This window comes from Phyllobates terribilis, unplaced genomic scaffold (assembly GCF_046119375.1).
Source record: "Phyllobates terribilis strain yellow unplaced genomic scaffold, ASM4611937v1 Scaffold_11__3_contigs__length_659146591, whole genome shotgun sequence".
Taxonomy (NCBI): Eukaryota; Metazoa; Chordata; class Amphibia; order Anura; family Dendrobatidae; genus Phyllobates; species Phyllobates terribilis.
In genome coordinates, this window is record NW_027362771.1 from 429,446,034 (window position 1) to 429,470,711 (window position 24,678).

The 24,678-nt window shown below is 47.1% G+C and overlaps 1 protein-coding gene across 1 annotated transcript; it reads left to right on the forward strand.

Annotated features, from left to right (window-relative positions):
* Window positions 1-8,787: 8,787 nt before the first annotated feature.
* On the forward strand, window positions 8,788-24,661 carry SERF2 (small EDRK-rich factor 2). The gene is made up of 3 exons (XM_073650847.1): window positions 8,788-8,945; window positions 22,010-22,112; window positions 24,167-24,661. Exons 1-3 carry the CDS (start codon window positions 8,939-8,941, stop codon window positions 24,228-24,230), a joined length of 174 nt encoding a protein of 57 aa, XP_073506948.1. The 5' UTR covers window positions 8,788-8,938; the 3' UTR covers window positions 24,231-24,661.
* The last annotated feature ends 17 nt before the right edge of the window (window positions 24,662-24,678 follow it).

Below are 24,678 nucleotides of genomic sequence, written 5' to 3' on the forward strand. Positions count from 1 at the left end.
ATGGCATTCCTATGAGTGCCCTACTAGACACCGGGTCACAGGTCACCACCATCCCGTACGTGCTCTTCAAACAGTACTGGAATGACTCGGACATAACCCGCTACCCAGATGACGACCTGAGTATCATCGCCAGCAATGGTCAGCCCGTGCCGCAGGTGGGATTCAAAGAGGTGACCATTAAGATCGGTAAAGTCGAACTGGTGGCACAAGGACTGATTATAGTGGACATAGACCGTCATGAGAGTCACCCTAGAATAACCTTGGGAACTAATGTGATTGAAAATTGTCTTGCAGAGGTGATTCTCATTTTACAGCAGGTTGCCAAGAACGCCAGTTCCGGCCAGCAGCGTGTGCTCCAAAAAGAGATCCGGGCACTGATGAAGCGGCAACAGGTGGAACTATCTGGTGGTGAGATAGGTAGCGTGAGAATGTGTGACCCGTTCCCTATTGCCATGTCCCCAAAAAGTGAGATGATGATTTGGTGCCGGGCAGCTATTGGTCTAAGAGGTAGAGACTACCAAGCAATGGTAGAACCCGTCTACTCAGACAGTAGGCCCACCATTTTGACAGCACGGGGGGTGGTCGATGTACGCCATGGGAGGGTGCCCTTTCGCATCATAAATATCGGGGAGAGAGAAGTACACCTGCCCCGGTATGCCACGCTAGCCAAATTGTTCACCATAAACCAGAATTCTGTACAGGCCGTGGAACCCTTGCCTCCATCTCAACCAGAGGAAGGTAACGGCTCTAAGAAACCAATGGAGGACTGGTGTCAGCAACTGCATTTGGGTACTGACTCCACTCCCGCACACCAGAAACAGGGAGTCTATCGGGTGGTTCGAGAGTACGAGAGAGTGTTTAGTAAACACCCGCTAGACTTCGGGCGAGTAAAGGGGGTAGAACACCACATCCCCACGGGAGACCATCCTCCCATAAAGGAGAGATACCGACCCGTACCCCCGGCACACTACCAACACGCCAAGGGGATGCTTAAAGACATGAAGGAGGCTGGGGTAATCAGGGACAGCTGTAGACCCTGGGCAGCTCCACTAGTCTTAGTGAAAAAGAAAGACAACACTATGAGAATGTGTGTAGACTACAGGAGGGTCAACCGTATCACACACAAAGATGCGTACCCGTTACCAAGGATAGAAGAGTCCTTAGCTGCATTAAAATCTGCTAACTTCTTCTCTACTTTGGATCTCACTAGCGGGTACTGGCAGGTTCCTGTAGCAGAGGCGGACCGGGAGAAGACCCCATTCACCACCCCGATGGGACTCAGCGAATTTAACTGTATGCCGTTCGGGCTCTGCAACGCACCAGGAACCTTCCAACGGTTGATGGAATGCTGTCTGGGACACCGGAACTTCGAGACGGTCCTGTTATACCTGGACGATGTCATCGTCTATTCCAAGACCTACGAGGACCACCTGAAACACCTGGCAGAAGTGTTCGAAGCTCTGGCAAACTACGGCCTAAAGGTGAAACCCTCGAAGTGTCACCTCCTGAAACCAAAGGTGCAGTACCTGGGACACGTGGTGAGTGCTGACGGAGTGGCTCCCGACCCTGATAAGATCACCGTAATTAAGGACTGGCCAAGACCCTCCAGCATAAAGGAAGTGCGGCAGTTCCTCGGGTTGGTAGGCTACTACCGAAGATTCATTCCCGGTTTCACCAAAATGGCAGCCCCTATGCAGGACCTCCTGATAGGTCAATCTCGGAAAGCCAAAAACCAGAAGCCGCCCTTTAGGTGGGAAAAGCTGGAAGAGGAGTCCTTCTGCCAGCTGAAGATGGCCCTCACGGGGGATGAAATCCTGGCATATCCAGACTACAGCCTGCCCTTTATCCTCCACACAGACGCAAGCAACATCGGGCTAGGAGCCGTACTGTCCCAGATCCAGCAAGGGAAAGAACGGGTAATCGCTTACGCCAGCCGAAAGCTACGGCCCACGGAGAGGAACCCTGAGAATTATAGCTCATTCAAGCTGGAGTTCCTGGCAGTAGTGTGGGCAGTCACCGAGCGTTTCAAGCATTACCTTGCCTCCTCCAAATTCACCATGTACACGGATAACAACCCGTTGACACACCTGGACACTGCAAGGCTCGGTGCCCTGGAACAGAGATGGATGGCCCGCCTGTCCAACTTTGAATTCACCATCAAATACCGGGCAGGACGCTCAAATGCCAACGCGGATGCCCTGTCTAGAATGCCGAACTTACCGGACGTAGGGGAAGATCCAGAAGATCTGGAAGAAGTTGAGCTCCCTGCGTTCCACCGTCATGGGATTACCCTGTATTCCCACCGTGTGAAGGACAGGCGCTCCGTGACGTTCAATCCCTTGCCCCACTACAACTGGGCGGAGACGCAAGACAGTGATCCCGCAGTCCATTTGGTGAAGGAAATGCTGACCCAGGCCGATGCCCATCTTGACCCAGATGCTCCGGAGGAGACCAAGCAACTGTGGAAGGAGAAAAGTAAGCTGTTCCTCTACAGGGAGAAGCTGTGCCGGAGAATGGTTAACTCTCGAACACATGAGTTGACCTGGCAGGTAGTGGTCCCAAGACGAGACGCAGCTATGGTTCTGGAGGCATACCACAACGGAGCAGGACACTTCGGATGGAAAGAAGCTGGAGTTCTTGTTGCGTGAACGGTTCTACTGGGTAGGCATGAGAGGAGCCATCGAGAGGTGGTGTAGAGACTGTGGCCCGTGCCACCTGAGAAGAAAGGACCGTGCCAGCCAGAAGACTCCCTTGCAGCCCATCATCACCAGACAGCCACTGGAACTGGTAGCCCTGGACCATGTGAAACTGGCTCCAAGCAGATCTGGGTATGTCTACGCCCTCACAATCGTAGATCATTACTCCCGGTTCCTGGTGGTGGTCCCGGTCAAGGACTTAACGGCTCAAACAGCAGCTAGAGCCTTCCAGCAGCACTTCTGCCGTCCACACGGGTACCCGGACCAAGTGTTGACAGACCAAGGACCAGCCTTCGAAGCGGAGGTCTTCCAGGAGTTCTGCAACCTGTATGGCTGCAAGAAGATAAGAACAATACCCTATCACCCTCAAACCAATGGACTCTGCGAGAAGATGAACCAGGTGGTGATAAATCTGCTAAAAACATTGCCCCTGGAAGAACGCAGTCTGTGGCCTGAGAAACTGCCCGATCTGGTGGACCTGTATAACCACATCCCTGTAGGTTCCACCAACTGTACCCCGGCTTACCTAATGAGAGCAAGACCTGGTAAGCTGCCTATTGACCTGGATATGGGAGTCCTGACGCCTGAGGACACCTCGCCAGAGGCAGACTGGGATACAGAACGGCAGCAGCAGTATCGGAAAGTACAGGAGAGCGTCGAGCGAAGTCTGTCTCAAGCTAGAGAAAGGCAAGAGAAGGCTTATAACCAGTATGCTCCTGCTGTTCCCCTGGTACCTGGAGAGCAGGTCTTGAAGAGGAAGAGGCGGCTCCACAAGTTGGACGACCAGTGGGAGAAGGACCCGTACACCGTACTGCCATCAAGCCATGAGAACCCAAAAATCTGCGTAATAAGTAAGGATGGAGAAGAAACCACAGCCATTGTCTCCAGAGACCACCTGAAGAAGTGTCCCGAGCAGCTGCAAAGCCCTGAAGAAGGTCAAGAAAACCCTTAACCCGCAGAGGAAAGGGAAGAAATGATCAGTACCGTACTCGGAGACTTCCCCCGGTCTTGGACACAAGTAAACGGCGCTGTCGTGGTACCCGTCCTCACCTTTCTCCAGCCAGCCCCGCAAGTGCCTACAGAGGAACCGGTAGAGCTGGAAGAGCAGCCGGCCCAAGAGGCAGAAGAGTCCACACCAGCAGTACAGGAGGATCAACCCTCTGCTAGTAGTGAGCCTGCCGTGCCCCTAGTGAGCCAAAGAGTGCGCAGAAAGCTGCCCAGCTTGCCCATAACACCTCCTACACCCTGTAGTGCAGAACCAGTTAGTGAGCTCCGTAGGTCCACTAGAGTCACTAGAGGTCAGATGCCCGCTCGCTGGAGAATCTAAACCAATGCACTGTAAAGTTGACTGTTTATTGAAAAATGTTTATGGTTTATGTTTGTTGCCTGTTACTAATTATGTTTCTCAGTTACCCTGCAGATTTATTTGGACTAACAGGTTATGGACGCTGGATAACCGGAACAGTTCTGTAGATAGTTGCACCTTGGTGCCTCTTGCGAAGACGGCCGCAGAAGAGAAAACCTGTCTGGCGTGGCCTACTTGCGGCCCAAAGTAGCTAGCTCCAGCCTTGCAGCCACGCCCAAGGACAACGCAAGGGGTTTGCTTTGGACAGGTCCCCTATTCTGTGCCAAGACTTCGCCTTGTTGGGTGACATGGACACCCCCTTTGTTTCATAAACTTCACCTTGGGTGATATGGACACCCGGTCACGGAAACGCCGTGACCTCTACAGACTAAAGTTTCTTGTAAATATGTTGTCTTGTTATTGTTATACCTTGTATTCATGTTTCTTTAAAAAATGTGTTTAGTCCCGGAGTACTAAAATTTACTAGGGGGGAATGTGACTCCCCAGGGGTCTGGTTGCCACAGTAATAGAGATATTATGTCTGAGAGCAAGTGGGAGGTTTCTCTGGTCAGGATCCCTAAACATGCAACACGGCCCACCCAGACCTGGGAGGGGAGGAATCTGCCCTTATAAACTGGGTCTGGGGCGGGTTAGAGAGTGAAGCTGCAGACAGAGTCAGAGTCTGGAGTTCAGTTCCAGACACAGGGAAAGCAAGAACAGGAGCTCTGTAGGAGCAGTAGCAGAAGTCCAGGGGCTGGAGCTGAGCAGAGTTCGCCCTGGACGAAGATACTAAAGCCGTACACCGGAGTCCGAGGCTGTGGGGACTGATCTACACCCAGCAGCAGAAACCAGCCGGCAGGGGATTCCAGGTCCTCTGGCCATAGAAGCCCGGAGGCTCAGTCACAGAGAAGGGACCAGCGCCGCCATCCAGGAGCGGAGGCTAACAGAAGGCCCCAAGTCACCAGCCATACGGGTGAGCACCACACAGTATACTCAGGGACGTGGGCTACTTGTAACCGCTGACAGCAAGGTAGCCAGGAAGAGTGCAGATTAACGGGGAGGCCTACAACTCCACCTGGCCAGGGGAACTCCTGCTTGCTCGCAGACTGACCAGGCCCCTTATACTAGCCAGTACTCCCGGGAGGGTCTGCCTTGTACCATCAGTAAAGACCCTGAACTGCACCACACGTCTCTGTGATTCCTTGCCGCACCAGCACCATTAGCACTGGGACCCTCACACTATCACTCCCATCACCTTCCACATTAGCTGCCCTGAGGCAATACTTCTCCCGTGGGGAGTCATCCCATACTCAGCTGCGCAAACAACATCAGCCTCAGCGGTCTGCAGCGCAGCGGCGGTCCCCACTGACCGCAATCCACGGGTGGCGTAGTCGGACACTTATTCCAATACAAATAGACTGCCACTGGTTTGACCGCCCTGGGCACGGACCGGGTCACCGCCACGGAGAACTACAACCCCCAGCGATCCGGCTCCGGGTATTCCCCCTGCACAGCAGCAGCAGCACAGGCCCAGGGGGCGCGTCACTTACATAGAGATCTGTGGTCACATCCTTCAGACACACTTCACTTACGTACATCAGTGCCAGAATAAAACACCTCAATATAATATCCTACAATTAACATTTATTTATAGGAATAAATAGACCAACAAAACAGAAAAATGTTCAGGTCGCCAGGCCACTGATATAAGGTATGAAAGTAGTCAGTATGCCCATCAGGGCTGTGGAGTCGGTAAGCCAAACCTCCGACTCTGACTCCTCAATTTCCATGACACTGACTCCACGACTCCGACTCCCTCATACATGGCTCATGTTTAAGTGATAAATTTACTGTAGCACAGATTCATCTCAGCTAAAAGTCTAGACCCTTAGATCAGGAATAGGACAGACATTTATAGGACATTTAATGACTTTCCCAAATTCTTATGAAAAAATATTCCCCACAAACTGCATTGAACTACTGTACCCAATTTAATATATATTTTAGGAGTCAGAGTCGGTCCATTTTATACCGACTCCGACTCCACCAAAATGGGCTCAGACTTCAACTCCAAGACTCCAACTTCACAGCCCTGACGCCCAGGACATATCACCCTGCCTCCTGCTACTTGATTTCTTCTATTAGTACATCCCAATGCCATAACATTTTCAGTATATTCATGCGCTACAGTAATTCTTCTGTGGGATTGGACCACAGGCTAGCCTTCACTCCCCACAAGTAACAAAGAGCCTTGGGCAACCATGATCCTGTCGCTGGTTCACCAGTTGTCCTCACTTTTGGTAAATAATAAGCAATGCATAACAGAAGCACCCATAAGATCTGTGGTTTTGGAGGTGTTCAGACCCAAATGTCTTACCTTCAAAATTTGCTCCTCAACCTCTCAGATCCTTAGGCCTCAATCTGTTTTTTTTTGGGTACAAGTTCTAGCATTGTTTTTCTAGGATAGAACAGGTACCCATTATAGGGGTTCTTCAAATGTCGGTGTTTTTTCTTTTTTGACAAGTTTGCATATAAAATAAAAAAGTGAGACATACAATTTTCATTTCAGTCACAGATCAAAACTGCACATTCAAGTCTATGGGTCAGTGCAAAACTCAGACAGCACACTGATGACATCCTCGTGCGGTCCAATTTTCACTGTTTACTAATGGGAGCTTGAGAATTCTCCATCAGATTTTTACATGCAAGAAATACTGATGGTAAAAATTGGATGCTATACAGACTATTCATATGGGATGTGATTTTCTTTGCACATCCATAGACTTGAACAGTGATTCTCATTCAATATATGTAAGAGACTATTGCATCTTGTGATTTTTTTCCCGTAGACATTCAGGCCCCGATTCATCAAAAGCAATTTCACCAGAATTGCAAAATTCTTGTGCAATTCGGAGGCGCGACACCATGGTTTGTCTAATTAATGACGAGCCGCAGCGTTCCCTACAGCAGAAATCGTACTCCACTCACCAGACGCTCCTGATTGGACGGCGTGCGCCTCTTCACGAATCAGGAGCTCCACTTTGACCCATTGTGAAGAACGGTGAGAAAATTACCGGTCTTGTTAAATTGGGGTCTCAGAACTCAAAAAAAACCCCAGACCAACTGAATAATATCAGTCCACGTGCTGTCAGCTTTTTTTCACGAACAGCTCTCATCCCAGAAATGCAGCTGTGTGAACGTAGCCAAACACTGATGAAAATGAGTCCGTTTAATTCACGTGCAAGAAAATTTAGAGGTCTGAATCAGGACTTACAATTGCCCATTCTTCCTTTTCCCAACATATTTTTCAGTACAATGCCCCATATATATAATGCCCCATCCTGTATGGCCCTCATATAATGCCCCATCTTGTATGGCCCCATATAATGCCCCATTCTGTATGGCCCCCATATAATGTTCCATGCTGTATGGCCCCCATATAATGCCCCATCCTGTATGGCCCCAATATAATGCCCCATTCTGTATGGCCCCCATATAATGCTCCATGCTGTATGGCCCCCATTTAATGCCCCATGCTGTATGGCCACCATGTTATGCTCCATGCTGTAATGCCCCATGCCTCCATACATAAAAAAATTTAAAAATCAAATACTCACCTCACCTCTCCTGCTGCCACAGCTCTGCTCCGGACTCCTCAGCGTCGCTGTCTTCCCGCTCTCTGCGCTGTGCCTGCTCAGTAGAGGGCGCGGTGGAAAGACGTCATCGCGCCCCCTGACCTGGGGAGTCACATTCAGGAGACGCAGAAGCGACAGGACCTGCTGCGGAGGCACGGGGTGAGGAAAGTATAGTGCCGGGGTCCTGAGCAAGCCGGGGAGGGGGGGCAGTCGCGGGCGCTGCCCGACTCCTCCGCTCACGGGCCCCATAGCGCTGGGGTGTCTGACGGCGAGTGGGCCCCCCCCGCCTGCTCAGGGCCCCGGCACTTGCCTGGGTGCTGACGCTGGGCCTGACTTTGACAGCGCTGCAGCCAATCACTGAGACCAGCAGCTCTGCCGATAAAGAAGGTAAAAGCCAGTCAGAGCTGCTGAGCTCAGTCAGTAGCCGCAACGTCGTCGATGTGACGTCAGCTCTGCAGACAAGCAACACAGATGGGGCAGAGACTCAGCACTGGACCTGGGGAGGGTGATTGAAGCACAGTAAATAAAGCACAGGTTTTAAACATTTAAAAAGGTGAGCGGCACGGTGGCACTACCTGTCTGCACTAAGCAGAGAATGCTCTGTCCCTGGGAGACGGGCAGGGGGCTGAAGCTGGTCAGAGTGATGTGAGAATAGGAAGCTGGCCGGTAACCCAGGCAACGAACAGTAAACAATAGAATTAATAATCCCTTCATTCTTCAGAACAGGAATGATTTTTAATAAGAAGTAAAGTGCAGAGTTTCTTGTTTTAACAAGCACTTGGCAACTGTAACCATGATGAACACTGGAAAACTCCTCTAAGCCATCCGGTCTCTCCAGATACAGAGGAGTCAGTAGTGCAGCCGCCTTGTCTGTAACATGTCTAGTGCTGCCCTCCAGCGTCCACTAGAAGAACGTCCTGCAAGTGTCGCGGATTCCAGGTAGAAGCCAGAATGGAGTTACTGAACTAAGCCGTGACGTCAGGGCTCACGTGACAATACGTTTAACCACAAAACTCCCGGCGATAACACTCGGCTAAGTGACCACGCGTACACGTTGTGGCTGCTCCCATTCGCTGAGCTTACACTGAGGCTCCACCTCCTAAGGGGCGGGGCTTGTGTGTAACACATTGGAAATAGTTGTTGTGTGAGGCAGCTGCTATGGCCCATGTGATGTGGGACAGCCAATCAGTGATCGGCAAACGGTGACCCGCAGCGGACTGAGGAGGAAGTTGTTGCAGGACGAGTCCCGGAGAACCGGAGTCATGACCCGTGAGTATTTGTGACTATGGGGCCGGTCACGTGTCTACCTCTGCCCTGAATGTGTAGCTGAAGGAGCAATATGGTAGGAGAGCGGAAAGGACGTTGTCTGCGGCCTACTTGCCACGTCCACAAGGCCTGGAGCCCGGGAGTGAGCCGGTCTCCACCGTTATCACCCCTGGTAGTGATCAGTGCAGCAGGGATCAGTCTGCGCGGTACACGGGCCGTACTGTCCTCACTGCGGGTGCATGGGGTGTGCGGGAGCTCCTACCGAGCAGCTGGAGTCCGGCGAGCGGGCATGTGCTGCATTGTGTGTATGGAGATATATATATGGATATAGAGTGTATGAATATACAGTAGTGTGTTTATGTATATAGTGTATGAATGACACACACGCCATACAGTTGAACCCAGAAGTTTACATACACTATATAAAAAGACACATCTGCATGTTTTTCTCAATATCTGACATGAAATCAGAATAAACCTTTCCCTTTTTAGGTCAATTAGGATTACCATAATTTTTAATATTTGCCAAATGCCAGAATAATGAGAGAGAGAATGTTTTAAGGCATTTTTTTTACTTACTGCAAAGTGAAAAGTTTATATACACTAAGATTACTATGCCTTTAAACAATCCTGGACTGCCCATATGATGATGTCATGTGTTTGGAAGCTTCTGATAGATATTTTGGCAATATCTGAGTTAATTAGAGACACACCTGTGGATGTATTTTAATGCACACATGAAACACTCCTTTGTTTGGCATCATGGGAAAGTCTAAAGAAATCAGCCCAGATATCAGGAAGAGAATTGTGGACTTGCACGAGTCTGGCTGATCCTTGGGTACAATTTCAAGTTACCTGAAGGTGCCTCGTTCATCTGTACAAACAATTATATGCAAGTACAAACAAGGTGGGAATGTCCACCCATAATACTGCTCAGGAAGGAGACGGGTTCTGTGTCCCAGAGATGAACGTGCTTTGGTCCGACATGTGCATATCAACCCAAGGACGAAAGCAAAAGACCTTGTGAAGATAAGCGGAAGCTGGTAAGATTGTGCCAATATCCACAGTGAAACGAGTACTATATCAACATGGGCTAAAAGGCCACTCTGCCAGGAAGAAACCATTACTCCAAAAGAAACATGAAAAAGCCAGATTAATGTTTGCAAATGCACACAGGAACAAAGACCTTTAATTTTTGGAGACATGTCCTGTGGGCTGATGAGACTAAAATTGAACTTTTTGGGCATAATGACCATCGTTAAGTTTCGAGGTAAAAGGGAGAAGCTTGGAAGCCTTAAAACACCATCCCAACTGTGAAACATGGAAGTGGCCGCCTCATATTGTGGCTTTGTTTTGCTGCAGGAGGGACTAGTGCACTTCACAAAATAGATGGCATCACGAGAAAAGATTGAGGCAATACTGAAGCAACATCTCAAGACATCAGTCAGGAAGTTAAAGCTTGAGTGGAAATGAGTCTTCCAAATGGACAATGACCTGAAGCATACTGCCAAAATGGTAACAAAGTGGGTTAAGGATAACCAAGTCAATGTTTTGCAGTGGCCATCACAAAGCCCTGATCTCAATCCTATTGAAAATTTATGGGCAAAGCTGAAAAGGCAGGTGGGAGCAAGGCGACCTACAAACATGGATCAGTTACACCAGTTTTGTCAGGAGGAATGGTCCCAAATTCCAACCACCAACTATTGTGAGAAGCTTGTGGAAGGATATCCCAAACGTTTGACCCAAGTCATTCAGTTTAAGGGCAATGGCATCAAATGAAATGTATGTAAAGTTTTGACTTTGCAGTAAGTAATAAAAATGTCTTAAAACGTTCTCTCTCTCTTTATTCTGGCATTTAGCAAATATTAAACATGATGGTAATCCTAATTGACCTACAACAGGAAAGGTTTATTCTGACTTCATGTCAAATATTGAGAAAAACATGCATATATGTCTTTTTATATAGTGTATGTAAACTTCTGGTTTCAACTGTGTGTGTGTGTGTGTGTACACTGCTCAAAAAAATAAAGGGAACACTTAAACAACAGAATATAACTTCAAGTAAATCAAACTTCTGTGAAATCAAACTGTCCACTTAGGAAGCAACACTGATTGACAATCAATTTCACATGCTGTTGTGCAAATGGAATAGACAATAGATGGAAATTATTGGCAGTTATCAAGACACCCTCAATGAAGGAGTGGTTCTGCAGGTGGGGACCACAGACCACATCTGAGTACCAATGCTTTCTGGCTGATGGTTTTGGTCACTTTTGAATTTTGGTTGTGCTTTCACGCTCGTGGTAGTATGAGACGGACTCTACAACCCACAGAAGTTGCTCAGGTAGTGCAGCTCATCCAGGATGGCACATCAATGCGAGCTGTGGCAAGAAGGTTTGCTGTGTCTGTCAGTGTAGTGTCCAGAGGCTGGAGGTACTACCAGGAGACAGGCCAGTACACGAGGAGACGTGGAGGGGGACGTAGGAGGGCAACAACCCAGCAGCGGGACTGCTACCTCCGCCTTTGTGCAAAGAGGAACAGGAGGAGCACTGCCAGAGCCCTGCAAAATGACCTCCAGCAGGCCACAAATATGCATGTGTCTGCACAAACGGTTAGAAACCAACTACAATGGGGGTGGTATGAGGGCCCGACGTCCACAGATGGGGGCAACACCGTGTAGGACGCTTGGCATTTGCCACAGAACACCAGGATTGGCAAAGTCGCCACTGGCGTCCTGTGCTCTTCACAAATGAAAGCAGGTTCACATTGAGCACATGTGACAGTCTGGAGACGCCGTGGAGAGCGATCTGCTGCCTGCAACATCCTTCAGCGTGACCGGTTTGGCAGTGGGTCAGTAATGGTGTGGGGTGGCATTTCTTTGGAGGGTCGCACAGCCCTCCATGTACTCGCCAGAGGTAGCTTGACTGCCATTAGGTACCGAGATGAGATCCTCAGACCCCTTGTGAGACCATATGCTGGTGCGGTTGGCCCTGGGTTCCTCCTAATGCAGGACAATGCCAGACCTCATGTGGCTGGAGTGTCAGCAGTCCCTGCAAGATGAAGGCATTGAAGCTATGGACTGGCCCGCCCATTCCCCAGACCTGAATCCGATTGAGCACATCTGGGACATCATGTCTCGCTCCATCCACCATCGTCACGTTGCACCACAGACTGTCCGGGAGTTGGCGGATGCTTTAGTCCAGGTCTGGGAGGAGATCCCACAGGAGACTATCCGCAACCTCATCAGGAGCATGCCCAGGCGTTGTAGGGAGGTCATACAGGCACGTGGAGGCCACACACTGAGCCTCATTTTGACTTGTTTCAAGGACATTACATCAAAGTTGGATCAGCCTGTAGTGTGTTTTTCCACTTTAATTTTGGGGGTGACTCCAAATCCAGGCCTCCATCGGTTAATAAATTTGATTTCCATTGATTTTTGTGTGATTTTGTTGTCAGCACATTCAACTTTGTACAGAACAAAGTATTCAATGAGGATATTTCATTCATTCAGATCTAGGATGTGTTATTTGAGTGTTCCCTTTTATTTTTTTGAGGTGTGTGTGTGTGCGCGCTCTCAGGTGGCCGGCAGAGGGACTGGAGCTCCCTCTGCCTTCAGGTTAATAATAATAATGTTTATTTTTATAGCGACAATACAAAATAAGCATATCTCATATCGAAAGGAGTGAGGGCCCTGCTCGTAAGCTTACAGTCTGAGGAAATGGGGGAGACACAAACGGTAGAATGTACATATATTGTATAATGCAGCCTTAATATACTAAATAGGATAAATAATACATGGACTGGTCGCCTTCCAGTATGTGTGCAGTCCTGACCGAGGCTATTATGTGCATGATTGGTATGAACCTGAAATTGAAGAAGATTTTAATATGGGGGAAAACTGGGATGGACAAGTAGTGTGTGGAGGCGATACGCCAGTCTAAAGAAATGGGTTTTTAGGGTCCGCTTGAAACTGTGGGAATTGTCCTGGGTAGTGCATTCCAAAGAATTGGCGCAGCATGCGAGAAATCTTGGAGACGGGAGTGGGAAGTTCGGATTATGGAGGATTTTGGTTTTAAGTCACTGGCAGAACGGAGGGCACGTGTAGGGTGGTAGACTGAGACAAGGGAGGAGATGTAGGGGGGTACTGAAGCATGGAGCGCTTTGTGGGTAAGCGTGATAAGTTTAAATTGATTTCTATATTGGATGGGTAACCAATGCAATGACTGGCACAGGGAAGAGGCATCGGTGTAGCGGTTGGCGAGGAATATGATCCTGGCTGCTGCATTAAGGACGGATTGGAGAGGGGAGAGTTTAGTAAGAGGGAGCCCGATAAGTAGAGAGTTGCAGTAGTCCAGACGGGAATGAATAAAAGCTACGGTAAGAGTTTTTGCCGAGTCAAAGGTGAGAAAAGTCCTGATTCTTGAGATGTTTTTGAGGTGTAGATGACCTGAACGAGCGAGTGATTTGATGTGAGGAGTGAAGGAAAGATCTGAGTCAAAAATGACCCCAAGACAGCGGGCTTGTTGCTGGGAAGTAATGGTTGAGCCACAAACGGAAATGGCAATATTGGGCACAGGTAGGTTAGTGGAGGGAGGAAATACGAGTAGTTCAGTTTTTGACAGATTCAGTTTTAGGCAGAGGGAGGACATAATGTTAGACACAGCAGAAAGACAATCACTGGTCTTTTGCAGTAATGCTGGAGTGATGTCCGGAGCAGAGGTGTATAATTGGGTATCATCAGCATAGAGATGGTACTGGAAACCGAATCTGCTGATTGTTTGTCCAATGGGAGCGGTGTATAAGGAGAAAAGAAGGGGGCCAAGGACTGATCCTTGAGGAACCCCGACAGTAAGGGGAAGGAGAGAGTAGGAGGAGCCGGCGAAAGACACAGAGAGAGCGGTCAGAGAGATAGGAGGAGAACCAGGAGAGAACAGTGTCCTTGAGGCCAATAGTGCGGAGCATAGTGAGGAGGAGCTGGTGATCCACAGTGTCGAATGCTGCAGAGAGATCCAGGAGAATCAGCAGGGAATAGTGACCATTAGATTTAGTTGTTAGTAGATCATTAGAGACTTTAGTGAGGGCAGTTTCAGTAGAATGTAAAGAGCGGAAACCAGATTGTAAAGGGTCAAGAAGAGAGTTGTCTGAGAGATAGCGGATTAGACGGGAATGGACCAGGCGTTACAGGAGTTTAGAGATAAAGGGAAGATTGGAAACAGGTCTGTAGTTGGCCGTGCAGTTCTGGTCAAGGGATGTTTTTTTAAGTAATGCATGTATGCTGGCATGTTTAAAAGAAGAGGGAGAGGTTGAAAATTTTAGTTAGGTGAGTGGTGACAGCTGGAGCAAGGGACTGAAGGAGATGTGAGGGAATAGGGTCACTGGTGCTGGTGGTAGGGCGAGAAGATGCTAGGAGCCTGATCACTTCATCTTCCGTGACTGGTTCGAAGTCAGAAAGTGAGCAAGATACAATGTGGCGGGGGAGAGCATGCATAACGTTTGGGGATTGGGAGAAAATTTCCTGTCGGATATGGTCAATTTTTTCTTTGAAATAATTGGCCAGATCGTCAGCGCTGAGGTCGGGGCCTGTGTTTGATTGAGGAGAGAATGAAACGTGTCAAAGAGTCGTTTAGGATTATTGGAAAGTGAGATTATAAGGTTGCTAAAGTAGGTTTGTTTGGAGAGGTGAAGCGCAGAGTTATATGTTTTCAGCATAAATTTATAATGGAGGAAATCTTCGGGCAGATTAGATTTTCTCCACAGCCTTTCAGCACACCTGGAACACCGCTGGAGAAGACGTGTTTGAGGTGTATGCCAGGGTTGTCGCCATCTATGCCGAATTGTTCTTTGTGTAGGAGGTGCGGCTTCATCCAGCATTCATTGCAGAGTCGGGACATGAGAGGGAGGAGATTGGGGCCAATGATGAGTGCAACTTTTTCATCAATTTCTGGGTGTTAATGGCACGTACATTTCTATAAGTGTGGAAAGTGGGGGGGTCTAGAGTAGAGTCACAGTTCTTGACAGAGAATGAAAGAAGATTATGGTCAGACAGTGGAAGGGGAGAGTTAGTAAAGTCATGTACTGAGCAAAGCCGGGAGAAGATCAGGTCCAATGTGTTCCAGTCCTCATGTGTAGGAGAATTAGCAAGTTGTGAAAGGCCGAAGGAGGAGGTCAGTGATAAAAGGTGAGCGGCAGATGGGGAAAGAGGATCGCCAATTGGGATGTTAAAATCTCCCATGATTATCGTGGGGATTTCGCAGGATAGAAAATTTGGAACCCAGGCAGAAAAGTGATCCAAGAACTGACGGGAGGGACCTGGAGGGCGATAGACAACCGCCACTCGCAGGGAGATGGGCCTGTAGAGTCTGACTGTGTGAGCCTCAAAAGAAGGGAAGATAAGGGAGGGTATTAGCGGGATCACCTGAAAAGTACATTTTGTTGAAAGAAGCAGACCAACACCTCCACCTGATCTGTTGTCAGGTCTCGGAGTATGAGAGAAGTGTAGGCCACCATAGGAGAGAGCTGCGGCGGTGGTGTCCGACTGCTGGATCCAGGTTTCAGTGAGAGCCAGAAGGTTGAGGGAATTAAAGAGGAAAAAGTCATGGATATAAGAGAGTTTATTACATGCTGAGCGTGCATTCCAAAGGGCACAGTTGAATGAGACAGAAGATATGCAGGGAATATTAATGAGATTAGCAGGGTTTCTGAATGTAACAGGGAAAGTGTTAGTGTTATTATTACTGGAGGGTCCTGGATTAGGAGAAATATCACCTGCGACAAAGAGAAGGAAGATACAGAGAGTGAGCAGATGGTTGAATGATTTGTGTGAGCGTTTCCTGTGTTGTATGGTGGGAATGAATGGATCTGTGTGGTATAACATTGTGAAGAGAGCATGACAGCAGTACATAGATGAGAGGAGTGAGGGGTTAATATGGATGAAGTCTGCTGAATTTGTGGGAGAACGGTGAATGTGGATGATTGTAGCAGCCAGAATATAAATGGCACAGATACAAATGGTGAGTACTGTTTGCAAAACAGATGGACTGGAAGCAAGTTTGTTTAATTGTCTTGCATGTCTTACCTGTCTCCTGCCCTGTCCAACTGCCATATCTAACTGCCAGGACACTTTGATAAATTATGGCACTTCGATAAAGTATGCATAAATGCTGCCCCTTGACTATGTCTCAATATATAGGGAAGTGCCATGATGACCCCCGTGTCACCAAGCTACGGAAAGCTCCTGAGACCAATGCACAACAAGTGCATTGCAATACATTATACCTGTGAAAAAACTGAAAGTCCCATAGAAGGACGAGGTAAAAATCTAAAAAAAAATAAATTAAAAAAAAAAAAATTCCTGAATTGCTGGTTTTTGTTCATTCTGCCTCCCAAAAATCAGAATAGAAAGTGATCAAAAAATGTAATTTGACTGAAAATTGTACCAATAAAAGCGTCAACTTGTCCTGCAAAAAAACAAGCCATTACATGACACTGTGGGCCGAAATATGGAAAAATTATAGCTCTCTAAATATGGCAATGCAAACATTTTAGCCTTTGGGGGAGAAAAAAAAAAGTGTCTTTTAGTGTGTGACAGCTGTCAATCATAAAAACCCGTTATGAATCTGGTATCGCTGTAATCGCACCGACCCGAAGAATAAAGTCATCTAATCACTTATACCACACGAGGAACAGTGTTAAAAAATAAATAAAACCAACTCTTCAAATTCTTCACTTGCTGCTGATTTGTTCATTCTGCCTCCCAAAGATCGCAGTAAGGCTCTGCTCACATTTATCCTGCGCTGAGCGCTTACACCATGGTTTCCGTGTAAATCTCTGAAATAAATGATTCAGACGGAAGATTCCCTGTAATGAGGCAGCTGGAGACACTGTGGACGCCGTCTGACCTATGATTTGGTGGTGTCCATCTTTTTAGGCATAGATAAAACTGCGGTCGGCCACAGTTTTGTGCATCTCTGAAAAGGACCACGCTGAACAGAGGCCATACCGGAGTCCAGAGTAACTCTGCTGCCCCATCTCATTATAGTGAATGGATCCCTCCACGTTACTGGTAGTGCAAAGGCTCTGGAAAAGCAAAATGGCTCCTCGCCCCCCCAGGAAAATCTGCGCTCCAGGAGGCAAATAGCTCTCCATCCCTGCCGAGTGTCGCGTTATGGCTAAGCAGTACTGCACAGCCACATATGGGGTATTGCCACATTCAGCAGAAATTATGGCACACATTTTGGTGCCATTTTTATTCATTATCCCAGTGTAAAAATATAAATTCTGGGGCTAAAACAAAATTTTTGCAGTAAAAATGTAATTTTTTCCTCACTGCCCAGTGATATAAAATTCTGTGACACACCTGTGGTGTCAATATGATCACTGCACCCCTAGATGAATTCATTGAGAGGTGTAGTTTGTAAAATTGGGTCATCTATGGGGGGGATTCTGCTGTTCTGGCACCTCAGGGGCTCTTCCAGTGGGTCATGTCACCTGCAGTTCCCAATTACATGTAGGGTATTGGCTTACTCAGGAGAAATTGCACAACAAAATGAGAGGTCCATTTTTGTGTGTTGTGTTTTTTTTTTTTTTTTTTTTTTTTTATTCACGGTTCTACGTTATAAACTTCTGTGAAGCTCCTGGGGGTTCAAGTGCTCACAACACAAAATGGGGTCATTTTGGGGGGGGGGTTCCGCTGTTTAGGCACATCAGGGGCTCTCCAAATGCGACATGGCATTCGCTGATTATTCCAGCAAATTTTGAATTCAAAAAGTCAAATGGCGCTCCTTCCCTTCCGAGCCCTGCCATGCGCCCAAACAGTGGTTTTCCGCCACGTATAGGATATCAGCATGCTCAGGAGAAATTGCACAACTTTTGGGGTCCATTTTCCCCTGTTACCCTTATGAAAATGAAAAAAAAAATTGGGTCTAAATTAAATTTCTTGTGAAAAAAAAGTTAACTGTTAATTTTTTTTCTTCCTCATTGTGTCAGTTCCTGTGAAGCACTTGAAGGGTTAATAAACTTCTTGAATGTGGTTTTGAGCACCTCGAGGGGTGCAGTTTTTGGAATGGTGTCACTTTTGGGTATTTGGCTCAGTAGAGCAGGGACTAGCTCAGCCGATGAAATGGATGTCACTGATCACTCTTCATTTCAGGGTGGGGGCAGAGGCTGCACCAGTGACCACGGCCTCTGATCCCTGATGATATCTCATTTGAATATCTCAGCATGCAGTGGGGGCTCTCAAATTTAATTTCATCCATTCATGAAGTAGGTAAAAAAATAAAGCAGCAGTTAGAGTAGTGAGAGCGAATGATAGGGACCTTTTAATTAAAGTATTAGAAAAGCTATTAAAGGGGTTGTCCACTACTCGGACAACCCCATCTTAATCCCTTTATTTCCCCCTTGTAAAATAATAACACCTATAGTCATCTCTGGTGCTGGCACCGTTCCAGCGGTGTCGGCACTGGCTCTCCCGGTAATCGTTTGACAATAAGTCACGAGATTCCTGCGGCCAATCAGCGCTGGCTTCACTCTCCCCACCTTTAGGCTATGTGCCCACGTTGCATTTATGAAGCAGAAAATTTCTGCTGCATAAATGCAAGTCCTCTCCTGGAAAAACGCATGCGGAATTCCGCACGCGTTTATCGCGCGTTTATCACGCGTTTTCCACATGCGGAATTGCCTTGCGTTTTTTATGCATTGGACTAAGGCAATTCCGCTTGCGGAAACGCAAAATTAAATGACATGCTGCGGATTTTTGAACGCGGCATAAACGCTGCGGAAAAATCCGCAGCATGTGCATAGAACTTGCGGAATCCCATTGGGGACCATGGGGTGCGGATATACATGCGTTTTTCAAGCGTTTACGCTGCGGAAATTCCGCAGCATATACGCTTGAAAAATGCTACGTGGGCACACAGCCTTAGACGAATTGCATATATCTGGAAGAAGTAAGAAAACAGCAGCGCTCACTTTTTCAGGATGCACAGTGGGTACGGAAAGTATTCAGACCCCTTTAAATTTTTCACTTTTTGTTTCATTGCAGCCATTTGGTAAATTCTAAAAAGTTCATTTTTTTCCTTATTAAAGTACACTCTGCACCCCATCTAGATTGAAAAAAAACAAAAACAAATACAGAAATTTTTGCAAATTTATTAAAAAATAAAAACTGAAATATCACATGATCATAGGTATTCAGACTCTTTGATCAGACACTCCTATTTAAGTCACATGCTGTCCATTTCCTTGTGATCCTCCTTGAGATGGTTTTAATCCTTCATTGGAGTACAGCTGTGTTTAATTAAACTGATAGGACTTGATTTGGAAAGGCACACACCTGTCTATATATAAGACCTTGCAGCTCACAGTGCATGTCAGACCAAATGAGAATCATGAGCTCAAAGGAACTGCCCAAGGAGCTCAGAGACAGAATTGTGGCAAGGCACAGATCTGGCCAAGGTTACAAAAGAATTCCTGCATTATTCAAGGTTCCTAAGAGCACATTGTCTTCCATAATCCTTAAATGGAAGAAGTTTGGGACCCCCAGAAGTCTTCCTAGACCTGGCTTTCCATCCAAACTGAGCAATCGTGGTAGAAGAGCCTTGGTGAGAGAGGTAAAGAACAACCCCAAGATCACTGTGGCTGAGCTCCAGAGATGCAATAGGGAGATGGGAGAATGTTCCACAAAATCAACTATCACTGCAGCCCTCCACCAGTTGGGCCTTTATGGCGGAAGCCTCTCCTTAGTGCAAGACATATGAAAGCCTTCATAGAGTTTGCTCAAAAACACATGAAGGACTCCCAGACTATGAGAAATAAGATTCTCTGGTCTGATGAGACGAAGATAGAATTATCACCAAAAGTTCTATCTTCGTCTCATCAGACCAGAGAATCTGATCACCAAAAAGTTCTAAGCGGTATGTGTGGAGAAAACCAGGCACTGCTCATCACCTGCCTAATACAATCCCAAAAGTGAAACATGGTGGTGTCAGCATCCTGCTATAGGGGTGTTTTTCAGCTGCATGGACAGGACGACTGGTTGCAATTGAAGGAAACATGAATGCGGCCAAGTACAGAGATATCCTGGATGAAAACCTCTTCCAGAGTGCTCTGGACCTCAAACTTGGCCGAAGGTTCACCTTCCAAAAAGACAATGACCCTAAGCACACAGCTAAAATAACAAAGGAGTGGCTTCAGAACGCCTCTGACCATTCTTGACTGGCCCAGCCAGAGCCCTGACCTAAACCCAATTGAGCTTCTCAGGAGAGACCTGAAAATGGCTGTCCACCAACGTTCACCATCCAACCTGACGGAACTGGAGAGGATCTGCAAGGAAGAGTGGCAGAGGATCCCCCAATCCAGGTGTGAAAAACTTGTTGCATCATTCCCAAGAAGACTCATGGCTGTACTAGCTCAGAAGGGTGCTTCTCAATACTGAGCAAAGGGTCTGCATACTTATGACCATGTGATATTTCAGTTTTTCTTTTTTAATAAATTTGTAAAAATTTCTACATTTCTGAGGGTTTTTTTCAGTGATGATGGGGTGCCGAGTGTACTTTAATGAGAGAAAAAATGAACTCTTTATAATTTACCAAATGGCTGCAATGAAACCGAGTGAAAAATTTAAAGGGATCTGAATACTTTGCGTACCCACTGTATATGATTTGACCCAAGGTGGGGAGAGTGAAGCCAGCTCTGATTGGCGGCCACACAGATCACATGACATAATGTCAAGCAATCCCCAGGAGAGCCAGTGCTGACACCACTGGATCGGCCCCAGCACCAAAGGTGAGTATAGGTGTTATTATTTTACAAGGGGGGAAACATAGGGATTGTCCGAGTATTAGAGATGGAAATTTAGGATTAAAATCAATGTTGGTTTCGGACCACCCATTAAAGGGCTTGTCCGATCCAAATCGATAAGTCTTCAGTCATTCTGAGTGACCGCAGATTTATGAAACCCCCAACACATGCCCTGTGGGGATTCGCCAGTTTCTGACTCGGGACCGTTATTCATATTCCCGGCCAGAGCCCGTCTAGTGGGCATGGTCTCTCTCCATAATGGTCTCTCTCACTTGTAAGGAGCAGGACTGCGCCCTCTAGTCGGCCATGCCCACTAGATGTGCTCTGGCTGGGAGTATGTATAACGCATTCATTCCCTCCGGTACCGGGTCAGAAACAGGCGAATCCCCGCAGCTGGGGGATTCATAAGTCTGCAGCTACAAAGATTGACCGCAGACTTATCAGTTTGGACCGGACAACCCCTTAAGTTCACCCAAGGACCACAAACATTTTTATGGAGATTGTATGTCCTGCAATTTCTTTATGAGCTGGGAACACTTCTTCTTGTACAGATACACCACAGATAACGGCTGACGGCTGTTGGTAAGGAGTCTCTCAGACTACGGTCACATGACTGTAGATTCTTTCACCCAAGAAAATCTGGGCCGATTATGCAAATAACACTCTGATCCGAGTGTCAGCATAGTGTGATCCAATTCTCTCCGAGCACACTGAGAAGATAGAGAACAAAATTTCTCCATCTTCACTCTGCGAGTCCACGGAAATCGGACTGTACTTGGATGTCATCCAAGTGCAGTCCGATGTTTTTCACGCACCCATAGACTTGAATGGGTGAGTGGCATCTGATTTCAAAGTGAAATCGCAGCTTGCTGCAATTTGTGTCATAGACAGATTCTGTCACTGAAAAAAATTGAGCATCAGCACTGCCCCATTGAATAACATCGGTCCGAGTGCTATCCGAAAAAAAATCAGATGGCACTCGTCCAATATGTGAGCAAGCACATACACATGCAGTCTCAATTCACCTGTGGGAATAAAAAATTAGGCATGTTTGTCCTGACATCTGCCAAAATCATGAGTTTTGGTCAATTTGTGTATAGGCACTAAAATATATAGCAAATATGCTCTGTTCATGTAGTTGCATGCAATAATGAAAGCTTTGACTTTTTTTCCTCCAAAGAGTACTGCCGTTTCCTATTTCATCACAAATGCCAAAATGAAAGTTTTTGTCACTGAGCCATCATGTGATGTAATACATTTTAATTCTGCAGGTGGAAACCAGCGTGAACTTGCACGAGCAAAAAATATGAAAAAAAATCCAGATAAGGGAAAAAAGCAAGATGACGGCTTATCTGCTGCTGCACGAAAGCAAAGGTAATGTGTATGGGTTGCATCTGTGTCTTTTGTGGATTATTTAGGATTGTAATGGCTGCAGATGACTCTAGGTAAAGAAAGTCCAGTAAGAGACCAGCACTCGCTTCATCCGTAAAAAAAGGCTTTTATTCCAATAACTATAAAATCAGGAACAGTTCACACAGCATTACTCCATGAGGCATAGCAGCAGGGCCGGCTCCACGTTTTTCTGGGCCCCGGGCGAAAGAGTCTCAGTGGCCCCTTTAACACATACCACCATTCAAGGTGCACAGATACCGCAGAGAAATATAGATATAGTACAATGCCGAAGATTTCACTTCTTACATTACATGAGTGATATCTATTGTAAATTCCACAATAGCTCAGAAACCGGTGAATCGCTCTATACAGAATATTGGCCCCCATAAAATGCTCCATACTGGAGACTGGCCCCTATAAAATGCTCCATGCGGAATACTGGCCCCCATATAACGCTCCATACGGAATACTGGCCCCCATATAATGCTCCATACAGGATACTGGTCCCCCTTATAACGCTATATACAGAATACTGGCCCCCATAAAATGCTCCATACGGAATACTGGCCCCCATATAACGCTCTATACGGAATACTGGCCCCCATATAACGCTCTATACGGAATACTGGCCCCCATATAACGCTCTATACGGAATACTGGCCCCCATAAAACGCTCTGTACAGGATACTGGCCCTCATATAATGCTCCATACAGGATACTGGTCCCCTTATAACGCTCTATACAGGATACTGGCCCCCATATAATGCTCCATGCAGTCTGTTCCCTCCACATAATGCCCCATGCAGGATGTCCCTCCCCCCTTCCATATAATGCCCCATGCAGGATTTCACCCTCCTTCTTTATAATGCCCCATGCAGGATATAACCCCCCCTTCTTTATAATGCCCCATGCAGGATGTTACCCCCCCATATTATGCCCCATGCCTCCATACATAAAAAAAAAATCAAATACTCACTTCTCACCTGCTGCTGCTGCTTAGGTCTGGACTCCAGCGTCGCCAGCGTCTTCCTGCTCTGCGCTACCTGTGATGGCTCAGGGGAGGGCGCGGTGTAAAGACGTCACCGCACCCTCTGACCTGAGACGTCACAGGGAGAGCAGAGCAGGAAGACAGCGGATCTGCCGAGGCACGGGGAGGGGTAAGTATCCGGCTGCCGGGGCCCTGAGCAAGCGGGGGAGAAGGGCGGGCGCTGGCACCGCTCTCCGCCCATAGCCCGGTGGGGTGCCTGACTGCAAGTGGGCCCCCCGCCTGCTCAGGGTTCCGGCACTTGCCCGGGTGCTGACTCCCGCCCTGCATAGCAGGAAACTATAAAAAGAGAAGGCAACGCATTTCTGACCTTTTTGGTCCTTAATCACTACTACCTTTTTCTCTCTGACTCTAGGTAAACCTTTGGTCTCTAGGTAAACCTTTGGTGCAGATCACTTCCTACTCCCTCTGTTTTAGAATTTGTGTAACGTTTATCATGATGATTTCTTCATTAAAGGGGTATTACCATCACGGACACTGGTCGCATATGCCATAAATGTTTGACAGAGGGTAGGACCTGCTTTTATCTCAAGAGCAGGTCCATGTTTCTCACCATTGGAAATTGAGAGGAGACTGCACATCCATAGCAATGTCCAAAATAGCCAAGGTACTTTTGTAACTCCCAGGAAAATATCCCTTTAAAGGAACAACCCCACATGATTGCTGCAGCCCATCTCCAGATGCTGATGACCTACAGCCTTCATGCTTTTTTCAGACCGAACACTTGCTTCTGATGGAACTGACTGCAGCGGTCTTGTGACATAATCAGTAGCCGCTGATGGGCTGCAGCCTTCAGAATATCATGTGACTGCTGAGCGACATAGTGCCAACATCCCTGGAATTATGTGTTTTTTGTTTAAAATGGGTCACATTGGCATTAAAGAAGTGGTTGTCAAGTACTTAACGATCCACTTAAAGACTACCCAGAATTCTTTGCAGAAAACCATCCAACCATGATGATCATAATATATTTCTCCCTTTTTTATTTAAGAGATGCTCAGATAATGCAAGAGAAGCAGAAAAAGGCAATGGAGAAAAAAGACGAGCCGAAATAGCATTTGTGGATTGCACATGATGGATGAAGATGACGACAATGCGTTGATACATTGCCCAATTCCTGAACAAAAACATTTGGCTAAATGGCTTTGTTTGCCCCAATGCAGAGTTTTATTCTTTTCCGCTGTCATTTTTAGCCTTTTCCTTTTGTCAAACTAGCATAATTTTTACCTTTTTTCCCCTCTCTGCCTTGTGTACATATTATAAATATACCGCCACTTTGTTACAACCCTGCACCAATTTCAGGCCATTTTTATTCCTTCCTTACGGCTTTCTCTGCATGCTGACCTAGCATTGGTTAAGTCAGCTAAAGCAAATGTGTTCTGATGGAAATCAAGGTTCAACAAGCAAATCATGATTTAAAGTAAATTGTCATTTTGTATTCACAGTGGACCCAGTCAGATATGAAATAAAGTGACTTTTTTCCGTGGGTGGTGTACATTGTGG